The sequence below is a fragment of the Anser brachyrhynchus genome (genome assembly GCF_964034855.1).
Source record: "Anser brachyrhynchus genome assembly, chromosome: 17".
Lineage (NCBI taxonomy): Eukaryota > Metazoa > Chordata > Aves > Anseriformes > Anatidae > Anser > Anser brachyrhynchus.
Genome location: NC_137710.1, coordinates 8,541,738 through 8,562,879, shown reverse-complemented (window position 1 = coordinate 8,562,879; position 21,142 = coordinate 8,541,738). Strand labels below are relative to the sequence as shown.

The 21,142-nt window shown below is 39.8% G+C and overlaps 2 protein-coding genes across 11 annotated transcripts in view; one reads left to right on the top strand and one right to left on the bottom strand.

Annotated features, from left to right (window-relative positions):
* The window catches only part of TXNRD2 (thioredoxin reductase 2), an 83,284-nt gene extending 62,186 nt beyond the window's left edge, over positions 1-21,098 (bottom strand). For 3 of the 6 annotated variants that reach the window (XR_013940405.1, XR_013940406.1, XR_013940407.1), the window contains exons 1-10: positions 15,830-15,895; positions 15,077-15,133; positions 14,330-14,474; positions 13,938-14,012; positions 13,033-13,111; positions 11,939-12,001; positions 10,723-10,793; positions 5,720-5,739; positions 5,250-5,341; positions 2,536-2,710 (exon numbers count right to left, since the gene is read on the bottom strand). Coding sequence is in view for 3 of the 6 variants with exons in the window: in XM_080559788.1 (XP_080415914.1) it covers positions 2,536-2,710; positions 5,250-5,341; positions 5,720-5,739; positions 10,723-10,793; positions 11,939-12,001; positions 13,033-13,111; positions 13,938-14,012; positions 14,330-14,474; positions 15,077-15,133; positions 15,830-15,895; positions 17,047-17,122 (919 nt within the window). In the remaining 3 variants the exon portion in view is untranslated. Of the gene's footprint in view, positions 1-2,535; positions 2,711-5,249; positions 5,342-5,719; positions 5,740-10,722; positions 10,794-11,938; positions 12,002-13,032; positions 13,112-13,937; positions 14,013-14,329; positions 14,475-15,076; positions 15,134-15,329; positions 15,568-15,829; positions 15,896-17,046; positions 17,267-21,030 lie in introns of those variants that run through there. The other 3 variants (XM_080559790.1, XM_080559788.1, XM_080559789.1) reach the window with 3 other exon arrangements.
* COMT (catechol-O-methyltransferase) overlaps positions 15,728-21,142 on the top strand; it is a 27,185-nt gene continuing 21,770 nt past the window's right edge. Inside the window, exon 1 of one of the 5 annotated variants that reach the window (XM_080559816.1) lies at positions 15,728-15,949. Coding sequence is in view for 2 of the 5 variants with exons in the window: in XM_080559812.1 (XP_080415938.1) it covers positions 20,529-20,588 (60 nt within the window). In the remaining 3 variants the exon portion in view is untranslated. Of the gene's footprint in view, positions 15,976-16,190; positions 16,908-20,445; positions 20,589-21,142 lie in introns of those variants that run through there. The other 4 variants (XM_080559813.1, XM_080559814.1, XM_080559817.1 and 1 more) reach the window with 4 other exon arrangements.

Sequence of the window (21,142 nt, the reverse complement as noted above, 5' to 3'; positions counted from 1 at the left end):
GATGGGTGAACAGAACCTGTATTCTGCAGAAATAATTATACTGGTTACATAAAATTACTTGAAGCTTTTTCTGCCAATTTTTTGTTTACTTATAACACCATTCAGGCAAATGCTGGCCATCACATATCAACTAAAATATCACCTTATACTTCAGGTTCCAAAATGTTCTCTCATGTGCAGATTAGAGGCATAGCCTAATGTTTAACTTTTCCTCAACATGCAGAAGTGATTTTTGTAGTCACAAGCTGCTAAAATAAGCAGCATTTAAGAATTACATTCAAAGTTTATGGGTGGGTTAAACAAAAACCAGAAGCAAAACATACATTCACACCCCTTTTAGTGCAAACAAATTATCGGCACATTAAAAATAGCCATTAAGCAAGGCTGACTGAATGTCAGTAGAACTATACACTGTGAAAAGAACTAAAAGCACTGGATGATGTAACAGGAGTGACTACTTTCATTAGGACTGCAGAAAACACATCTCATCAAGAAAGTCCTGGATTAAAATTAATGAGAAAGAGACATGGGGAGTTCAGAACAAAGAACCAGAGCCTCAGCAAACCACACCACATTAGCACTAACCATTTTCTGAGATCGACCAAGATGTGTTATTTTTCACTGAACAGTTCAAAGGTTAAAAACTGGATGGCAAGGTTTTTTTCACAAAGAGGAATCTAAAGCCAATCCCCTTCCTACTGGGGCTGGCAGAGAGGTTCTCACATATTTCACCACGTGGGACTTTTCAAAAAAAATCTCCAAACAACATTTCTGTTTTTAATTAATCCAAACTGATTTGGTTATAAGATTTCAAGAAAACTACTATAAAAATGCATATACTTAACCCTTTCTTGATATTCAATAGTGATGATCTTATTTTACTGCACTGCAAAATAAATCTGCCACGCATCTGATCTGTCACAGAGGGCAACATGCTTCATACCATGATGTGCAAAACCAGATACCTGTTCAACTTTACATGGAGCTAAAGGTATATTTCTTTTTTATAGCAAAGACAATATTATTTCAAAGGCATAGTGGCTTTCCTCTAAGCCAATGATCACAAAGGAACTTAAGGGTTGTTCCACTGCCCTCATCAGGGAGACAACTCTCTTTTGTAAAGCTAAATTTCAGATCTATTGCTGGCCATCACTCTATTAACAATTTACTAGTATTCTATCCCACTTTCTCTGTCAAACTCACTCCAGAATACTTTATAAACGCCTGCATAGTTTAATTATCAGTTCAGTGATGCTCCTCCACGCTGTCAGACACCAGTCAGATAAACAGTAATTCAGTATGTTTACTAAGGACTTTGTGAATAATCTGGACAAATTCCAGCTACAGCAGTAATATTTTGCCATCTATCACAAATTCAAATGGAAATATTATTTGTCCTTTCCTGTTATATATTAGCTGTGTTGCAGCTGCAGAACTCAATATACAGGTTTTAGTGCTCCAATACCTGAAACAAGCACTCTGTACAAAGTTTGATTTCCTGCAACTTCGCCCTGCAGATAAGCAGTTGCATCTATTTATAAAGGTGTCAGTCTGTACCCTTTTCTTTGGGCAAAGACCCTACATTCCATCTATATGTGCACAAACTTACCATTGCTTTGAAGCTCAGGTACATCAGACATCTATCATATAAAGTTTTTTTGTGTCCTTAAGAGCAGGAGCAATACTATATAATATTAAAAGTTCATTGGTTCCATAAAGAAAAAAATACACAGAAGCTTAATTCAGGAGAATTCTCACAAAAGTAGAAGACAGAGCACTAGTAAAAGACAGAAGGACATTACATGACAGACAGAACCAAATAAAGGCCAAGAAAGAACTGTTTCAATGACCTGGTGCATAACTGAGTACAGTCATTCAGCAAGGTAACACAGTCCTGTAACAGTAACCCACAAAAGCTTTGGATTTAAACTTTTAAGTTACATTAAAAATGTATCCAAATCATTTTGTTGCCTCAAATATTTTGATTGGTTTGAAAATCCTATTAATTATAATAAATTCCAAGTAAAATTCCAAGATGTATTGACAAAAATTAAGGAAATACCTAGTATAACTCAGCCTACAATTAGTTAACAATAGTGGGTGCTTTTTAACTAACTCTACAAGCTGACTTTCTTCAATCAGTATTGTAACTGGCACATCTGCAGACAGGAAATCCTCAACACTACCCAGTTTCCCAGTCTATTATCTGAGACACCTGGTGTGGGTGTGTTGATACAGAGAAAAACAATGAATCATACCGACTGCACATCAATTAACCAGCTTTAACCGTTAATGTGTTTAATCCTTAAGGATAGAGTGCCAACTTTAACACACACACAAACAAAAAGTCCACTAAAAAAAGACCACAAACCAACCACCCAAACTGGTCATTTTGCAGTTTCTAAATATGGATTGTAATTATATCAATGTTTAGGTTGCTGAACTTACGAAAATGGTTGGCCCCGCAGAACACGAGGGAGCTTCATTTTCAGAATGCAAAGGATTACAAATAAACAATAAGATAATCAAGTTTACCTACTGCCCACATCACTGTGTCAAAGGAATCCGTTTCTTCTGTGCCTGAGTCAGTATTTTTCCAGGTGACTTGTAATCTGTTGCTTTCCAATTTTTCAACTTTTGTTGGGATACATTTCTTTAAAAATTTTGTGCCATAAGATTCCATGTACTCTGTTACTAAAGATGCCATTTGCTGTTGAGTAGGGGGAAAAATTTTTATTCTTAGATATGACCTTTTTAATGCAAAACTTTAATTCAGCTGTCTTTATGAAATCCAGTAAAACCATCAAGCATTTCAAACATTCTTTGTCACTTAGCTACTGTGCATTGTCAACACATGATAATTCATTGAGCTACTATGGCCTGCAACTCTATTCCAAGAGGTATCTGCATCTGAATATTCAAATTATTTTCAAGAAACTGAAATAGTATTTGAATAAAATGGTTGCTTATAAGTCATTTGATTCATATATAAAAATAGAATCTAGAGCACATTCAGTTTAACATTACCTTAATTACCATTTTCTGGCAGCTTGGAGAGAATTAAACACTTTGATAAAGTTAATGAAGAAAAGTATTTCCCTTTGCCATGACACCTGTCATTTCTTTGCTGTGACTATGAATCACTATGAAGACTTCCTGAAAAGTTCTACTACCAAAAGGAAATAATGCTTTTGTCCTAAGAGCTTGTTTGAAATAATGCCACACTACAGTTGGTTAGTAAAGTGTTGCATTGACAGGTTTATCCAAAGATATCATTGCTCCTGACTGCAGAAATTCAGGTCACACTTTGTCAAAGGATATATTTATTACTTAAAGGATATTCTTACAAAACCACTCACACAGAAGAGCTACATGCAAGGTCTTGACTTACACAACTTTATTTCTGAAGTTGTTTTTAACTAATACAAAAACAACAACATGGTTATATCTCTTCAGAAACATGACAGCTCACTAGTCAGTTTCCATCAGACTCAGTGTGGCTACAGACTGAGTAAAATTATTTTTTCTATTTCTTCTTAACCTTGAAATTTCCACTGTATTATTTTGCTGCCTACAGAAGATCATGTTCTCAAAGAAAGCCCTACTGTTTTATGAAGTGCCACCCACGCACTCTTAGCACTATTCCCTGCTTGCTCAAATCTCACGCTGTTCCAGGTGTAGATTTCTTCAATGATGAACACAATTCCCAAGACACATTCTTAAACAGTGTTTTGCAAAACGGGTACACATACCACTAGCTTTAAGGAAGAGACTTCAAAGTGGGAGTAGCTGGCGTGCAACCAGGAGCTGTCACTACCTGCATTGGTTACTTATCACTGCTGCTTCTAACAGTAAAGTTCCCTCCTCAAAAACTGTGCTGTTACACATTAAAATATTTTCCTACTTTCTGCGTATGCAAAGCAGTTCTTAAAAACAAGCCCATAGGCTCTATCACTCTTTGATCAACTTTGGCCTTTAAATGTTTTGCAGTATTGCAATTTAGCATTAAAAATCACACTCTTGATCCATGCTACCAGGAACAATTAATGTGCATTCATTTCAACTCTGGAAATGCTGTTTTCAAGAGATTAACAAGACAGAGTCTTCATTCTTAAAGCTGAAATTTTCCAAAGTTATTTGAGAAAAAAAAATTATTAGAAAATTAAAAACAAAAAGTTCAGTGCAGCTGTGAGTGAAAACCCGTAACTCACCTAAGAACACTACAGAAACTTTTCCTTCAAAGTAACGTTAGTATCAAGTCTCGCAGGGACAAAGATCTACAATCACCTTTAAAACAGTTTCCCTGCAGATTTAGGGAACAAAAGGACCATCAAACCAACCAATAGACTATCTAACTGGTAGAAAAAAGGCTACAAAAATCACATCCAAGTAATGCCTTTACTAGATCCAATAATCTGTCCTTAACCTAAGCCTGCTATACTACCTGTTATTGCTTATTTAAGCAACTCTATATTTAACACAAATTCTGTATAAAAACTTCTTTGGTTTTGCTGCTTTTTCTCATTGTTAATTCTATTCTCTTTTATTGTCTTTATACAGGAATGGAATTCTAGCCAAAACTGTTTTTTGCTTTGACAGCACAATCACGACCACTCACACTTGAATAAAATTCCTCAAAATTGTTCTTGATCTTGAAACACAATCCTTTCTCTTAACGTTTCTCTTTTGCTTATAATTTTCTCCAGCTTGATAGCTCCACCAAAATCACTCACACTCTTTCTATATACCTTTTTTTTAAAACCTAGTTATAACTGCCACTGTTATGAAAGCAGTAAAGTCAAGATTTCCAGTTCTTATATCATTAAAAGCTTTCAGCTTAGTGATTTATTTATATTTGTCATAATGAACTCCACATTGAACCACTCCATGTTACGTTCAGTAATTTATTTTAAAAGTCATTATCTGCATCTCTTAGCAACTCTAGATTATTTTAAAGAAATTGGCTAATACTTTTAGCAATGGCATAATCCAAATCTCTCCCCTGCTTCCTGATCTTTTCAATCCTGTTTTGAATTAAGTGGAGGAAAAAAAAAAGGTTTAATTTTCTGAATACAGGATCAAGAGATATAATAGGAAAACATGAGCTAATATTTATTTAGTTACTCTTCAGAAACTGTATGCCAGGAAATGTTTGGAGAAGCCAATGCCACTTTTTCTTTAAGAGACAAAACTGATCAAACATACCTTATATGTGATATATAAGGAAATGCAAGATGTTCTGCACTGACCTGATCAAACCCACGAAGTGGGATACTTCTCATCATGACTGTAGTGTCTAGTCCAATGCCAGTTAGAAAACCAGCACATTCAAGTGAAATATCTGGTGAAGTATCAATTAAAGAAATATAAACAATAATTTCACATAAACGCAACACGAAAAGGGTAATATACAAGTGGTGTTTCTATCTAGAGATACCAAGTTCTCCTCACACATCTTTAGCTTGCTTTTATTGTACAGAATAAAAATCCAAAGCCTTAGAATACTTTCTTAATAGGTAAGAATGTTTTCAAGATCCTGAGAATTCATCCTCAGCTGACCTTAGTTTCCTACAATGATACTGCATATAAAACTCTTCCTGTTATATTACAACTTATATTAATTATAGGGCATGAGCAAAGGAATTCAGAAAATTAAGTTTTCATAGTAAAGACAACTACGCTGCTTATAATCATAAATCACAGATTTTTCAAAGGATACAGCTGGCTCCAACAACCAACCTGTTGAATAAGAAAGAAAGAATAAAGCAATGGAATGAACTTGCGCATACTTCTGCATAACCAACAAATTATTTTTTTAAATATCTATAGTTATAAGATCACAGGTTTGAGCAGTGGATCTGATATTGTTAGGTAGGAAGAAAGAACGTGGCTTGTCAACTCCAACAAAGACAATCTTTTAACGTTTGAGCTTATTTTATTAACAGAATTAAAAACAAACAACAAAAAAAACGTTTATAAGACAAAAGGAATTGTTTTTATATTGTAAAGAGACATTTAAACACGTATTCTGAAAGACAAGGTGAAGAAAGCCATGGAAAAACTCAGAACAACTAACAAAGTTAAGAGGCATCACAAATACTTCAGCTGTGCTCTGTGATATATACCTCAGTTGGAAGCATTTGGCGTGGAAATTGACACTGTTCCTCCCCCCTCACCCTCCGCACAGTGCCTGTTCCTTCTGATTCCTCATTTTTACAGGGCCTCCTGACACCATTGCCTCTGACACAGTGTACAACATATAAACATACAGACATGCAGCAGTCTTACCAGAATTAAAAGTATATCTCAAAATCTCTAGATGTATCTTAGCTACAAAATAACTTTTCAAGTATTTTTAAGAAAACTTAAGACATTCAGAAGTTAAGTACGTATTAAATTCGTCATTTTCTTATCAAGTAGATTATAGTTATAAGGTTATAAGGTTATAAGGTATAAGTTATATTATAGTTATATATAAGGCTTTTGACACCGTTCCCCACAACATTCTCCTCAAGAAACTGGCTGCTCGGGGCTTGGACTGGCGTACGCTTCGCTGGGTTAGAAACTGGCTGGATGGCCGGGCCCAGAGAGTTGTGGTGAATGGAGTCAAATCTGGTTGGAGGCCGGTCACTAGTGGAGTCCCCCAGGGCTCGGTACTGGGGCCGGTCCCTCTTTAATATCTTTATCGATGATCTGGATGAGGGCGTCCAGTGCACCCTCAGTAAGTTTGCAGATGACACCAAGCTAAGTGCGTGTGTCGATCTGCTCGAGGGCAGGAAGGCTCTGCAGGAGGATCTGGATAGGCTGGAGCGATGGGCTGAGGTCAACTGCATGAAGTTCAACAAGGCCAAGTGCCGGGTCCTGCACCTGGGCTGCAACAACCCCAAGCAGAGCTACAGGCTGGGAGATGAGTGGCTGGAAAGCTGCCTGGCCGAGAAGGACCTGGGAGTATTAGTGGATAGTCGGCTGAATATGAGCCAGCAGTGTGCTCAGGTGGCCAAGAAGGCCAACGGCATCCTGGCCTGTATAAGAAGCAGTGTGGCCAGCAGGTCGAGGGAAGTGATTGTGCCCCTGTACTCGGCTCTGGTGAGGCCGCACCTCGAGTACTGTGTTCAGTTTTGGGCCCCTCACTACAGGAAGGACATGGACGTGCTCGAGCGAGTCCAGAGAAGGGCAACCAAGCTTGTGAGGGGTCTGGAGAACAAGTCTTACGAGGAGCGGCTGAGGGAGCTGGGCTTGTTCAGCCTGGAGAAGAGGAGGCTCAGGGGCGACCTCATCGCTCTCTACAGTTACCTGAAAGGAGGCTGTAGAGAGGTGGGGGTTGGTCTATTCTCCCACGTGCCTAGTGACAGGACGAGGGGGAATGGGCTAAAGTTGCGACAGGGGAGTTTTAGGTTGGATGTTAGGAAGTACTTCTTTACCGAAAGGGTTATTAAGCGTTGGAACGGGCTGCCCAGGGAGGTGGTGGAGTCACCATCCCTGGAGGTCTTTAAAAGACGTTTAGATGTAGAGCTTAGGGATATGGTTTAGTGGAGTACTTAGTGTTAGGTCGGAGGTTGGACTCGATGATCTTGAGGTCTCTTCCAACCTAGAGAAATCTGTGAATCTGTGAATAGTTCCCAAGAGAACTTATAGATTTTAGTCATTGCTAAATTTCAATTTGATTTATAACCATCTGCTTTTTCATCATGTTATTCAAATGCCAAATATTTGCCTTGCCTAACTTTAAAAGATTGTGTACACAGCTACAGATGATCTGTTTAATAGACTTAACTACACTACTGTTTACCAAATACATCCATTTGAGATCTTGAATAAAACTCCGGTTCCCATCTCTCCCTGTATTTTATGCTCTTTCAACCATGAATACCACTAAAGCTGTCTGTCCATCAACACTTCTAAGTTATGAGGTTTATCAGCTCTCCAGCACTGCAGTTTCTACACCTGTCCCCAGATGCCTATACACTGCAGCACTTCTCTCTCTTCTGACCATATCCTCAGTTCCCTGTGTGTGCTGGGTACCTAAAAGCACTCAATCCCTGTTCCAGAGGTAAAAGTGGGTCCAACTGGCCAGTCACTGACACAGCCGCTGGACAAGCTGCACTCACATTTCTTTGCTACCCATGTATTATTCAGGCTTGTCAAAATCTCACAGCTTGGAGATGCATTCCAAGTAGTACTTCCACCCACAGGTAAGTTTTTCCTTATATTTCTAAATTAGGAAAAACATCATTAAGGATCAACATTTCTAGTTACTAAGAGGCTTGTATAGAGTGTTAGGCTCTTTCTGACTGTGATCTTCAGATATGGAAACATGCTTTAGAATAAACTTTCATTCACTTTTTGGGGATTTTTTTTTTGTTCTTAAAGCAGGCCTCTCTCTGCTATATTCAAAAGTTAGAAAAATGGGGTTTGGGGTATGGAAAAAGTAAGCTGCTAATTCCATTTGGAAAGCTATAGATTTTAGAAAATTACTTAAATTTAGAAATTACTTTAAAAACTCAAATTACAAAGTCATATAATCACAGAGTTTAACTAGGTTACTTAAAGTCAGGAGCATAAGCAATGAAGCACAAGCATTATAAGCATAAGCCACAGAACTTTCTCGTTTTCTTTTATCCATAACAAGAGGTTAATATCTACCAGTTTCCTGGTCTGGGCTTTATGTTTGGCAAACAATTTAGCACAGTGGGAAATAATTTTTACAGCATTAGGACATCTGATTCATCTGTGAATGGATGAACATCCCCTCTTTTAGCCTCTAGCTCCAGATAAGTGCTGCAAAAGGCCACATACTGCCCATAAATAAATATCTGAGGGGAGTTACAGGGAACAGAATAAGAATATACAAAATTTATGCATTCTTTTGCTCTTCTTTTTCATTAGATAAAAAATAGCTGCCAGTTGGCACCCACTCATAACATCAGCAGCACATTATTCACAGTTTCTTCTACAAACTAAAGGGTTCCTGGGCATCGTCAGAGCCTAACAGAAAAGTTTTGAAAGCAGAACCTAACATTCACCACACCTGTTCAATCTCTCACTCATTCTGAGCATATTTCAAGGCAAATTTTCTAATTCACTCTGCCAAAATCCTTCATCTCAGTAGCAAGAATTTCATCAGTGTTTGTATATCTAAGGGACTTTTAAGTTGGTTAACGGTTGCTCGGTTAACGGTTTGCCTTTTAAGAAAAAAAAAACACACACGTGCTTTATATGAATAACTGCAGGACTGACAGTTCTACAACCCTCAGCCATACAATTCGCAGCTGAGATATGTACATTTGGAGGGGAATGGGAAAGAAAGAAGTAGAACACAGCTCAGACTAAAAAACAAAAGGTGTTAAACTGAACCTTGGGAGTATTTATAACAGCAACAAATCCGTCAGAAACAAACCTTTAACAACTCCCTCCTTCATTTGCTAGGACACAGCCTGATAAAGCACAGAAATGCTACTGTACCCCCTGCGGGCTTATTTTGACTAAATCTTAGGAATGCAACATATAAACACTAGACTCCCACATTACACTGTTACAACTTGCATTAGCAGGGACTGGACAAAAGCCACATTTTCACAGAAATGTCTTATAGGGATAATTTTTTTTTTTTTAAATAATTTCCTCACATAAATCATGCTCTCAAAATTCAAGAGGTGACTGATATACTGCAAACAAATGGAAATTTAGTTGCCTTTTTAAACTGTACCAATGAACCCCTGTTTTATCTACTTGATGTTTAGCTTAACACACATTGCAATTTTATATTAGCAAATCATGGCCATGAATGGCAGCTCTATTTTCTTTGAAAGCACCAGTATTTTTATATATAAAAGATACTCGCAACAAACACAATTTCCCTGTTCAGAAATATGTATTTAAAAAACATACAGATGTGTTTAGGGACATCGTTTAGTGGTAGACTTGGCAGTGCTAGGTTAACGGCTGGTCTTGCTGATTTTAGAGGTCTTTTCCAACTTAAATTACTGTGATTCTGTGTGAAATCCTTGATCTAGGGACACAGACTGCAACTACAAGTCAAGTAAAAATAGACTTAACTGACTTTCACGCTAGCAAATACGCATTTCCTATCACAGTTATTTGCATAAAGAAATTGCTTTGTAGTGCAGCGTTGACTCCAAATCTTACTGTACTGTGCACTGTAAAACACAGACTGTGGTAATTTCGTATTTCAACTAAAAACAATTTTCAGTATTTTAGTTAAACAATAGCTTCCAAGCCATAAGAAAGGGCAAAAGTACCCTTATTGTCTCATCAGATTTGTTCTCAGTAGTGCCACCACTGAAAAGAACATAAAATTATGCCGGAGTTTCTACCTGAGAAGTAATTTCACATATACCCACAGCAACGAATAGGGACAGTATAAGGACAGTAGAGCCTTCATTTAAGTTTATGCTGCCCTCTTGTGACTTCCAAGAGGAAACAAGGAACTTTGCTACAGCAAGTAAGTCACCTAACCTAAGGTAAAAATTTAAATATAATTTGATTTTAGACAGGAATAGGAATACTATAGGGGAAAAAAGTATTAGTTACTTATGAAGATTAATAGCATGATGTTGCTGCATGGCAAAACAGATTCTCAAGAGGGAAAACACAAGGAGAGAAAAACTGGTATATAAAAGGCAATTTTGTACATTTTTCACCTTGCTGTAAGGAAAAAGTATGAATGACAGCATATATTAAAGCCATTGTAGAGTAGCTTACGTTTTTCCAGGAGATTCTTTTAACCAGAACAGGTCATCACTTGTGATTCCATACTCCAGTGCACCTGCAACCTGTGAACACACAGGTAAGATCTTGACTGTAAAATGCCAGTGCTGGCAGCAAAGAAAGCAAATAGCACCTTGGATTGTATTAGACGTGTAGCCAGTATACCAAGGGGAGCAATTACTCTCTTTTACTCAGCACTAGTTAAACCTCAGCGAGAACACGGTCCAGTTTTGGGCCTCCTAATACAACACAGAACCCGACTGACGGAAGCAAGTTCAGCAGAGGGCCACGAAGATGGCCAGTTGGCTGGAGCACACTACCAGTGAGTAATGGCTGAGGGAACTGGGGTTGTTCAACCAGGAGTAAAGATGGCTAATAATAGCTTTCCAAAGCTATGACGACTATGACGAAGTTATCAAAAAAAGACAGCCAGGCTTTTCGCAGTGGTGCAGGGCAGGATAAGACACAGCAGGCAAACTGAAAGAGAAAAGGTTCGAAGCTGATAAAAGGTATCACTACCTTTTACCTTGGTAGTGAGGTGGGCCCCTCACTACCAAGAAGGATGTTGAGCTGCTAAAGTGTGTGCAGAGAAGAGCAATGAAGCTGGTGAAAGGAGTAGAAGACAAGTTAGGAGGAGTGGCTGATGTTATTTAGTCCAGAGAGGAGGAGGCTGATGGCTACTCAAAAAAAGGTTGCAGCAAGGAGACTGTCACCAGTCTCTTCTCTCAGGTGACAGGACACAAGGAAACAGTCTCAATTTGCACCAGAGTAGGTCCAGATTGGATATTAAGAAGAATTCCTTCATGTAGAGGGTGATCAAGCATTGGAACAAGTTGCCCAGGGAAATGGCAGAGTCCTCATCCCTGGAGGGATATGAGGCGTGTAGACGTGGCATTAAGGGACATGGTTTAGTGATGGAACTCAGTAGCTCAAGTTGATGGTTCAATTTCATGATCTTGAAGATCTCTTCCAATGTATGTGAGGATTCCATGATTCTAAGAACATCAACATACTAAATTAATTCAAATTGTTTTCTAGGGAAGCGTTTTTCTGAAAATTTTAATGCAAAAAAATATTTTTTCACACTCATCACAAGTACAGAAACCCCTTGTGTTACTTTGTTGACATCCTTAATCCTCTAAACATTCATTCTTATCTGGTACAAAGACAGTAAAGTCATTGGAGTTGTCAGATGGGAAGCGTAACTTACGTGTATAGGATATTTTGGTCTTCCTCCAGTAGCAATGACAATTTTTTCTGCAGTAAGAATAGTCTACAAACAAAAATACAAAACAAAAATCAAGCATTTGATATCCTTTTATCTGCCTTTATATCTTAGCTATGTACAAATGAGTAATATGTGAGAAATCTGGCACTACCATCTGCTATTTATCTGACATAATAAGTACTACATTAAAAAAAGGTTGGAGATGAAACAAATGAATACAGGCAGAAGGTTTCTCCTACACATTCTCTGTCACTTTTCATTTTAATATTAAGCTTACAATTGTTCCTATACTGGACAAGATTCTGAGGACTACTTGCAAACAACAGTTGTACACAAATAGCAGCTTATTAAAGTCAGTTTAGCTTAGGACAAAAAACAGAAATCACACCAAGCGAATTCTGTCTCTAAGGCCTAGAGTTAAGGTACCTCAAAAAGGACATGTTTTTAGACAATGCTAGGCATTTACCTCAAGAAACTTTTGCTCTCTCAGGCTGATATTAACCAGTAACATTATATAATTACCCTCAAAAAGACATTAAAAAGGCATTTTCAGTCTTTTATTAAATATGCAGAAATAGTCACTATTTTGTTACTTGACCTGTCTGCTTTAAGTTAAATTTGGTATTCAGTATAATTGCTTCCCACACACCACTTTGTATTAGAAAGCTAAGTGCCTTTACAATTCATCTGAAAGAAGAAAACTTCTCAGACTGATTTAATGCCCAGAGCAGTAGGGAGATTTTGGTTTTCTTTACATCTCTGTCGGTATCCATCAAAGCAATTTGACTCTGAATACAACGAATTACCCTGTGTCTCAGTGTTTCTGTCTGCAAAGAAAAAGTAACAGCACCTAACCTACAGGTTAGGGGCTAAGGGCACAGTAGGCAATGGTCAAGTTCATAAACATCTCCTCTAGACGGAAAAAAATCTCCCTCACTGGAACAATACTGAATACCTAAAGCAGTTTGGAAAAGTACTGTCTAGATCCCAGCCAATCTGAAAACCAACACAAGAAGACCTGAGATGCTTGAAGTGAAAAATACTGCAGAACTGAGGTGTGCTGTAAAGCAGCTCACCTCTTTACCTCCTTTTGTTAAACCACGGATTGTATGTGGATCTGAAAAACTCCCTTTCACGTTGAAATATTTCACCTTCCTGTTTGGAAGAAAACAACACAAACGTACGTTTAATGAAGAAGAACAGGAATGAAATAAAAACAGCTCTTCTTCCCCTATTTGAACTGCTAAAAAAAAAAAAAAAAGGCAAACAGGCATAGAAAAGTAAAAGGAAGGAAGCATCTCTTATCCTAAGACAGTGTGCAGCTCTACCACAGACTTAATTTTTGTGTCACAGTTCATCCCTCTATACAGCAAAGTATATGGCATGCTTTGGGAGCAGGTTATTGACCTCTTCAATTGATACATGATCCACTATCCATAGCATTACTATTTATAACATTACTACCACAATGCTCCTTTGAGGGCACACAAGAGTGACTCAGCACGAGTCATAAGACTAGTATCTGTAAAATTAATATGATCTCTCTATAAAGGAACTGCATGCTGAAAAAGTTGGAACAGTTCCTACACTGAAAGCAAAAAAAATCAGCTGTTCTAGTGTAGTGTTATCTGTGGGCTTGTAAGCAGGGCACTAAGTTTTGGTGGACAAGCCCAAAATTATGTTAATAAACCCAGACTACTTAATATTAATACAAAACCTTTCCAGATTAGAGAGAACACTCCTAGATCACTATACTGTTAGGAAGTTTTCTCCTGGGGTCACTTTTAACCAACATTTTCCAGAAAAGAAGACGGGAAAAAGAAACGTGTGACTTACATTGGTAAGGGCACCTACAGTCCTGAGAAGAAAGGACTTACAAACTCAAAATACTAATTCTAATGGGAAATTCCAAAGGCAATTCAACAATTCTACAAGAGCTCCTTGATTACAGGAGGAACGATGAACTTCAAGTCTTACTTACTTGTCTTGTAGCTGTATTCTGTGTCCCCAGTTCAAGGACTTCACATAATTCTGAACAGCTTGAGCCATCTCCGACCTATCACAAACCAAGAAATTGAACATAAAATCATCATGTTACAAATTCAGATAATGCAACTCAATTTACAGGCAATTGCTAGAAATTACGAATGTTCTGCAATACTTTTTGTTATGAAAGTAAGTTAACATGTGCAAACTAACATAATATCTGCCCTGATAAACTGTTAATTACTGTTTTGTGTTTAAAACAAGGAGTAGCCTAAAAAGCTTAATCCAAAATTCAGTTCTTTAACTGGCCGTAAAAAAAAATCAACAGGAAAAGGTTTTCATATACATTTGCAGAACATAGCAGCAGATAGGGACAATATTCTTTACCAGTTATGATGAACAGGGTGGGCTATATTCCAGCCATAGTGCTGGGCATCTTTAAGGGCACTCCCTAAAAGGGCTGCTTGATGCATGAGTTTTTTAGGAATGCAACCAACATTCACGCAAGTTCCACCAAGTCCCCATTTGGTTCCTAAAAAAAAAAAAAAAAAGTAAAGTAAACGAACTATGTTAGTTTAACTTAACGCAACTGGGTTATTTAGAGAATTAGATTATTCGTGCAATTAGCATTAGAAGTTCTGAAACAACACACAGTTTACTCCTACAGATCACCTTTTGACTATGCCTACATTAACATGTTTTGATAAAGACCAACTCTAAATATTTTTCTTCTAAAATTCAAAACATCTCAAGATTTTTCACAGGTTTCAGAAGATCCAACTACTACACTTTCACATTTATTATTTGCAGATCTTATTTTACACATTGTGTATGAAGAGCCTTAACACAACGTGATTTGTATGCTTCAGAAATTGTAACGACATTTTGACAATGTTTTCACACATTTAAGTCCAAAGTCCATCACAAATCGAACACTGCTAACAACCTTTGCATGCAGGAAAAGCAGGTAGAGCAGGGAAGGAACGAGTAGTAACAGCAAGCTCGGCTTAAGGACTTTAACTGCAAGCAAAGCATGCAGCGTGGCTTTGGCCAAGTTGCTGCCTGCATCAACCTGCTCAGCCAGACCATGGCTTTATACACATATCCAAATATTCTAGTATTTCTCTTCCATACCTGGTGGAGAAGGTTCCACATAATCCAAAACGGCCACTTTCCTTCCAAACTGAGCAGCTTTAAACAAAAAGCAAGAAAAGGTATTTAGAGGAAGAAGAAACACACAAATTGAAATACATTCAGTAGCACAAGCACAGATTAAGAATACAGGAGATGACAGTTGGTGGTTTATGCCAATTCAAGATACCAGACTAAGAGCCCAGGCTACCCATGTGGTCAGCAAATTCTCCAGAAGGTACTTAATAATCCTTACTAGAGCTTCCAGCTTCTGCCAACCCTAAAAACACGATTTGATGCGAAATTAGATGTTTAAGAAGCTTGTGTGTTATTGAACACATTACATAGGGGTAACGCATTACAAAGAGAAGGTTCTCTACAGAAGTTAAACAATTCAAAACAGCCTGAAGGTACTGTTGTTTTAACTCATAAATAAGAAAAAGTATAAGTAACAAAGAAAATCTATGGAGGCACTCAGAGGCACACAGTAACAGTGAAATAAATGTTTATTAGATTTTCCTGTGGTAACAGAAGAAATACTTTTAAAAAAGAGTAGCTGGAAAGCCAAATAAGATCACCACACCTGAGGGTGTGAATAATTTGCAGATTAACTGGATGGAGCTGAGTTAATGATTAACGCGCAGGGCTTATGCACAGGATACTACGTTCCTTTAATGTTTTCAGCATTGCTTCTCTTAGTTTCCATAAAAACCACTTAAGCTAAAAGAAAATTTTCACTTATTTATGTATGCCAACCTTCTTTTGCACAAGCCAGGCCTCCAGATCCTCCACCGATTACCAGAAGATCATACTCAGGCTTTCCTGTGAAGATGTGAAAAATGTAGGAAAAGCAACAGACAAGAAAGACAAGGAGAGGTATGTTAAAAGGCAAATATAAAAAGGTATGTTTTTGTTTGTTTGTTTTTTTACAACTGATTATTGTTGATTTGTGTTTCCTTTACTAGGGCACTGTGTTTCCTCAGTGTCCCAAAGCACTTTCCAAAAATCATGAGACTGATGAGGCTGGTTTTGTAAATGAAATGCAGGAAATAAAGCAATCCAACAGTGGAAAATAATTAAATTTTACGCAATATCCTAAGAAGCTCTTCCTGCATGCTTAGACAGCTGCAGCTGGAGTCTGGTATGGGCCTTCCCTTTCTGTGTTACCGCAGCAGTTTCTACCCCTACATTTTTCACCAGTCACCTTATCGGTCTCGCAAAGCTTCAGCTACAACACAGGACTTGCAGAGGCGTGGTGAGGCTGAGGGAAGCTGGCCCTTTCTGCTGCCTCGGCCTCCCCACAGCTCAGCCCATTCTAACGGAGCGGTTTGGAGGCGGTGGAAGAAATGCCAAGGTGAGAGAGAACTTTCTTAGTGAGGGCAGGAGGGCTTCCAAAGAGCTGCCAGCGGCTCGGGGAGGGGGGCAGCCAAGGCCACAGCAGCCTCGAACCACCTAAGCCACTATACGTTGAGTGCAGGGTGGGGACTGTTCTCGGCGGTGCAGCGCGGGCAGTCACACAGGGACGGCTGACAGCCCCGTCATGTCGGGTTAAGTCTAAAGCGAAGGCCTGGCGGTCAGTTGTGCCGCCTAGGGACCTCCCCGGGAAGCCAAACCGCAGGGGGCAGGAGGCCTCGCTTGCTTCAGAGCCACCTGCGGCCGGAAGGCTTCCTCGGCAAGGCAGGGGCCGAAGGACGGCAGCCGAGAGCGGCGGGGAGCGGCTCCGAAAGCCCCTGAGGATGGCAACAGCCCGCCACTCTCCCCGGCCGGGCCGCTGAAGGGGCAGAGCGGCGCCTCAGGCGGGCGGCGGCCCCCGGTGTCGGCAGCAGCCCCTCAGGTAAGGCGCTCGCGGGCCTCTCCCTGCCTCGGAACACCGTCTCCGGGCGGCGGGAGGAGAGGGCAGCCCGCTGCCCGCCAGGAGAACCAAGGCAGAGGCGCGGCCTCCGCCCGGCCCCAACCCAGCGGCCGCACCGTACCTGAGAGGGCTCGCGCTGTACGGCACAGCCCCGCCGCTCCTAGGAGACGCCGCCGCCTCCGCCACAGCGCCGCCATGCTGTACGGCAACGGGCCGCCGCGCCGCGCCAGGCCCCCGGAGAGGCGGCCGAGCAGCGCCTGAGCGGCGGGCGGCGGGGGGGGGGGGGGGTGGGCGGGAGGCGCTAATGGTGGTCCCCTGGCGAGCAGCCCCGAGGGGAGGCTGCTGCTTCCCTACCCGTGGGGCGCCCCGGAGCTCCGGCTTCTTCAGCTGCTGCGAAAGCTGGAGGGGGCTTTTTAGCAGGTGGACGCAGACTCCAGTTAGAGTTAAAATCGAACTTTTTGGAAGGGGGAAAAAAACACCACTTTCTAGACTGGCTTGCCGTTAACATAAAGCTGCAAAGGGGGGGTCAGGAAAGGTCTTTCAGAAAGGAGGAGGAACACGGCTGCCTAGAGCTGTTACCGATATCCAGAGTCCTGTTTTTTTCCTCCTCTGAAGCTGCACATCCCTTTGTAGCAGACATGAGGGGTGCGGGCTGTCAGAACCCCTTCCACAGGTGCCTCAGGTGCTGTACACAGACTGACAGTTAAAAACCCCTAAAAAGGTGGCGTGAATAAAGTCCTTCCCTCCCACAAGGCATTACAGTCAAGTCGCCTTGTTGGTTCGGGTTCCTGTGACTGAGGTGCTTCCAGCATTGTGAGCAGGAGCTAGAGACTCCTGGCTGAGAGAAGAGACCATCCTCACCCCAAAATGGTGGGGCTGGGCCCACACCACACATCAGTGAGGGAGACCAGCACCAACAGCTTTAGTGCAAGGTTTAACAGCAATACGGCAAATGTCCACACAGGACAGCCTGGCGGAGCACCACCAACACTTCGCAGGCTTTGGATGACCCTTTTGGTGCCCCACATCTTCTGTTGGTTAAACAAGGGTGAAGCTGCTGACCTGCTTCAGATGGGAGATATTAATGCTTGGAATGTATTTTGATAGCCTAAGGTAAAAGGTTTCATAATAGGTATTGATCAAAACCATACCACAGGGAACAAGGTTGTTCTCATTCAGAAGTGCTGGCTGTTGGTCTTTACTGCAGCATAGTAGTGACCCTACCTGCTGCTGTACAAAGTGAGTCGTGTGTAATAAATATCACCATGGTCAAATCAATTTGGAACAAAGAATCAGCCCCTTCCTCTTACTGAGAAGGAGCTGGTGACAGAAAACAGTCAAGAGCAAGGAGCTCACCTCACAAGGGGGCAGCATCTAACCATTTTGTACCAGAACCATCCATCTGATCCATAGTCCAAGGAAGACGGCAGTAAATTCTTAAAAGGAAATTTTTGTATAACTAGTATCACCTCCTAGTATAGGTCAGATTATTATTTTTTCCACTCGGTTAATGTTTGAAAATACATGAAACTGGAATTACTAATGGTCAATGAGTTGTCCAGTATCACTGCTGGAAAAAAAGGCTGAAAACCTTGTATTCTACAGCAGTAGAATCAATAAATCACTAAAGATACTTTTTACCCATTGCAACAGCAGTAGAAAGACCTGACTAGAGCACACTGAGAGACCTGTACATGAAAAAAAACCTCAAGCATATTGAGATACTAATGACTTATGTTCTTCAGGTATGTGCATGCAAAGTTGTTTTAGCTGTTCAGTTTAGCCACTATGCTGAATTGAATCAGGCAGTGTTGAGCATATACTCTTCACACAGCATTTAGTTCAGCTGTAGTAGGATCAAGGGTAGAATTAAATCATCTCAAACACAAAACAAATTTATGTGAAGAAATGTTCTTGCAGCATTATGTTATCTTGTTATTAAGAAAATGCCTTAGATGTGGCAAAGCTGTTGATATAAAACACTACCTTAAACAGCAACATCAGTGGCAATTTAGGAGAGAATTGCCAATAAATTTGGAGAAGTGCTTCTAAACTGTTTAAGGAAAGGACTTGGCCAAATGCCTTGTGTAACAGCCACATCATATACTAGCATTCCTTTCATTCCTGGCTGCTTTTTATTATTTTAAAGCTCAGAATCTGTATGAACCGCAGCCTACACAGTGGTGGTGAGTTTCTAGCTTTTTTAGATGTTTATCTTTTCCCAAGCACGCCCACTCTTTTCTATTTTAAATGTGAGTCAGTTGCTGCCACTTGGCACCTTAAGTCATCTAGGAAGCTATCCGTAGCTGCTGCTGTGCTGCTAACAATCTGCATGAAGCTGGGATGAAGCCCTCTGGCTGTATCTCACAGCTCATGATAAAGCACTGTGGAGTTCCACAGGCAAAGGTTTTCTCATCAGCACTGCTGTCTTCAAAAGAAAGAACAAAGTTTGTGTAATGCCACTCTGCTTGTTCTTGCACATTCTCACAAATATGATCACTGAGATCAAAAAGGGCAAATAGCAGCAGTAGTGAGTAGGTTTTGCCCATGATCACAGTATCAGTAAGTGGAGCAGCCAGAGATACTTGCTGCAGTCAGCACTGAGCAGGTGTCTGCACTACAAGAGCCTCTCAGGGACCAGAAACAGGTTCTGTTGCTCTGGTATGGCTTATAATGTATATTTGGCTCATCTCCTACTGTTTTCTATTCTATTCTATTATTTTAATTATTTTGTGGTTATCATTAAGCTGATCAGAATAACTAGTGATATACATATTTTATATGTGTATTAATATGTGTATATTAAGAAAGCAAGCATGAAGTCCTTTAGTGACAAATTCATTTTAGTATAAGGAAACATTTACACAAAGTATTACGTTTCTGCGATGAAATAGTATTTTTTAGATACTTGGGTTTAAAAAAACCACAACTCTTAGAAGATAGCTATCAGACTATGTTAGTTCTGTGGAATTGTATCAGTTGTAGCTAGCAATATTTAATAAATTAATTTCATACTTTAGAATCATAGACTATCCTGAGCTGGATGTGGTTTTGTTTATTTCTGGGGGGGTGTTTATTTTGTGTTCTGTAAACAGTGTGGTATTAAGAGGGCAAAGGAAATGCCAGGGTGATATGTTTCATGAATGTCTATAAATCTAGTCAACAATAATATGAGTTTTGGAGGCCATTAATTGGTTCTGTTAACAGGCAGACTTTCTGCTTTTGAATTTATTGTAAGGAAAACTTGAAATTTTCTACTTAATTTTTCTTCATAAGAAGTAACTTTTGTTACATTTATCAATGGTTTATTTAAGTTCTTCCTCATGAAGAGTAAGTGAACACAACCAGGATAAAACACCTTTCTGTTTAATATGTTAGAAATTCTGACTTTTCAAGCACTTTTTGTCTGTTCTGTTTTTCTTGGCATGGATTGCTTTATGTTTAATGTTCCCAGATTACGGACCTGGCAGGGTGGGGAAAAGTGAGAGGTGTCAGGAAGATGCCATCTTTGAAAGTCATCACATTGTTTCTTTCTTAGTGGGTGGGGTGAGAAATGAATTACATCAGAGGCTGCATTTTGTGGTGTGACCTAATTAATCATTTATGGCAGTGTCAATGAACTGTACTGGATCACTGTTTGAACTAAGAGGTCTCTGCAGTGAGGTAGGACTTTCTCGTTTCATTCCATCTCTCTTGTGATTACTTTTACCCTATTTTTTTTCAGTTGTTCCTCTGCTAGTGTATGACATGGCATCCTTATCATTAATGAAGAAGAGGGAGGGAAAGAAAAGCACCATGGAAGAAAGGCATGGCACATGGTTAAGACAGAAGTTGAAATCGTGCCACAGTCCCTGGCAATTGAGAGAACTGCCTGCCAGAGCTACAAAAAAGACACAATCAATGGTAGCAGAGGAGAGGAGGGGTGGTTAACAGTTCCTAGACTTTTTCCAAAGCAAGTTACAACCTTATCACAAATCAAGTTGCTAAGTACATGGAAAGTATTCTTGCATGGGGGTTTATGCTGACAAGTAAGGACACTTGTTCGAAGACATAGATCCTGGGTAAACAATAGATGTATTTTTACCACTGTAACAAGGCTTCTTACCTGACTTCTGTAGCAAGTGTTTTCCAATATTACTTTTATTTGGATGTTGCTTTACACTGGCATGAATGAGTCTGTGATTGTTTGCTTACAATCAAACTCTGATGTACCTGAA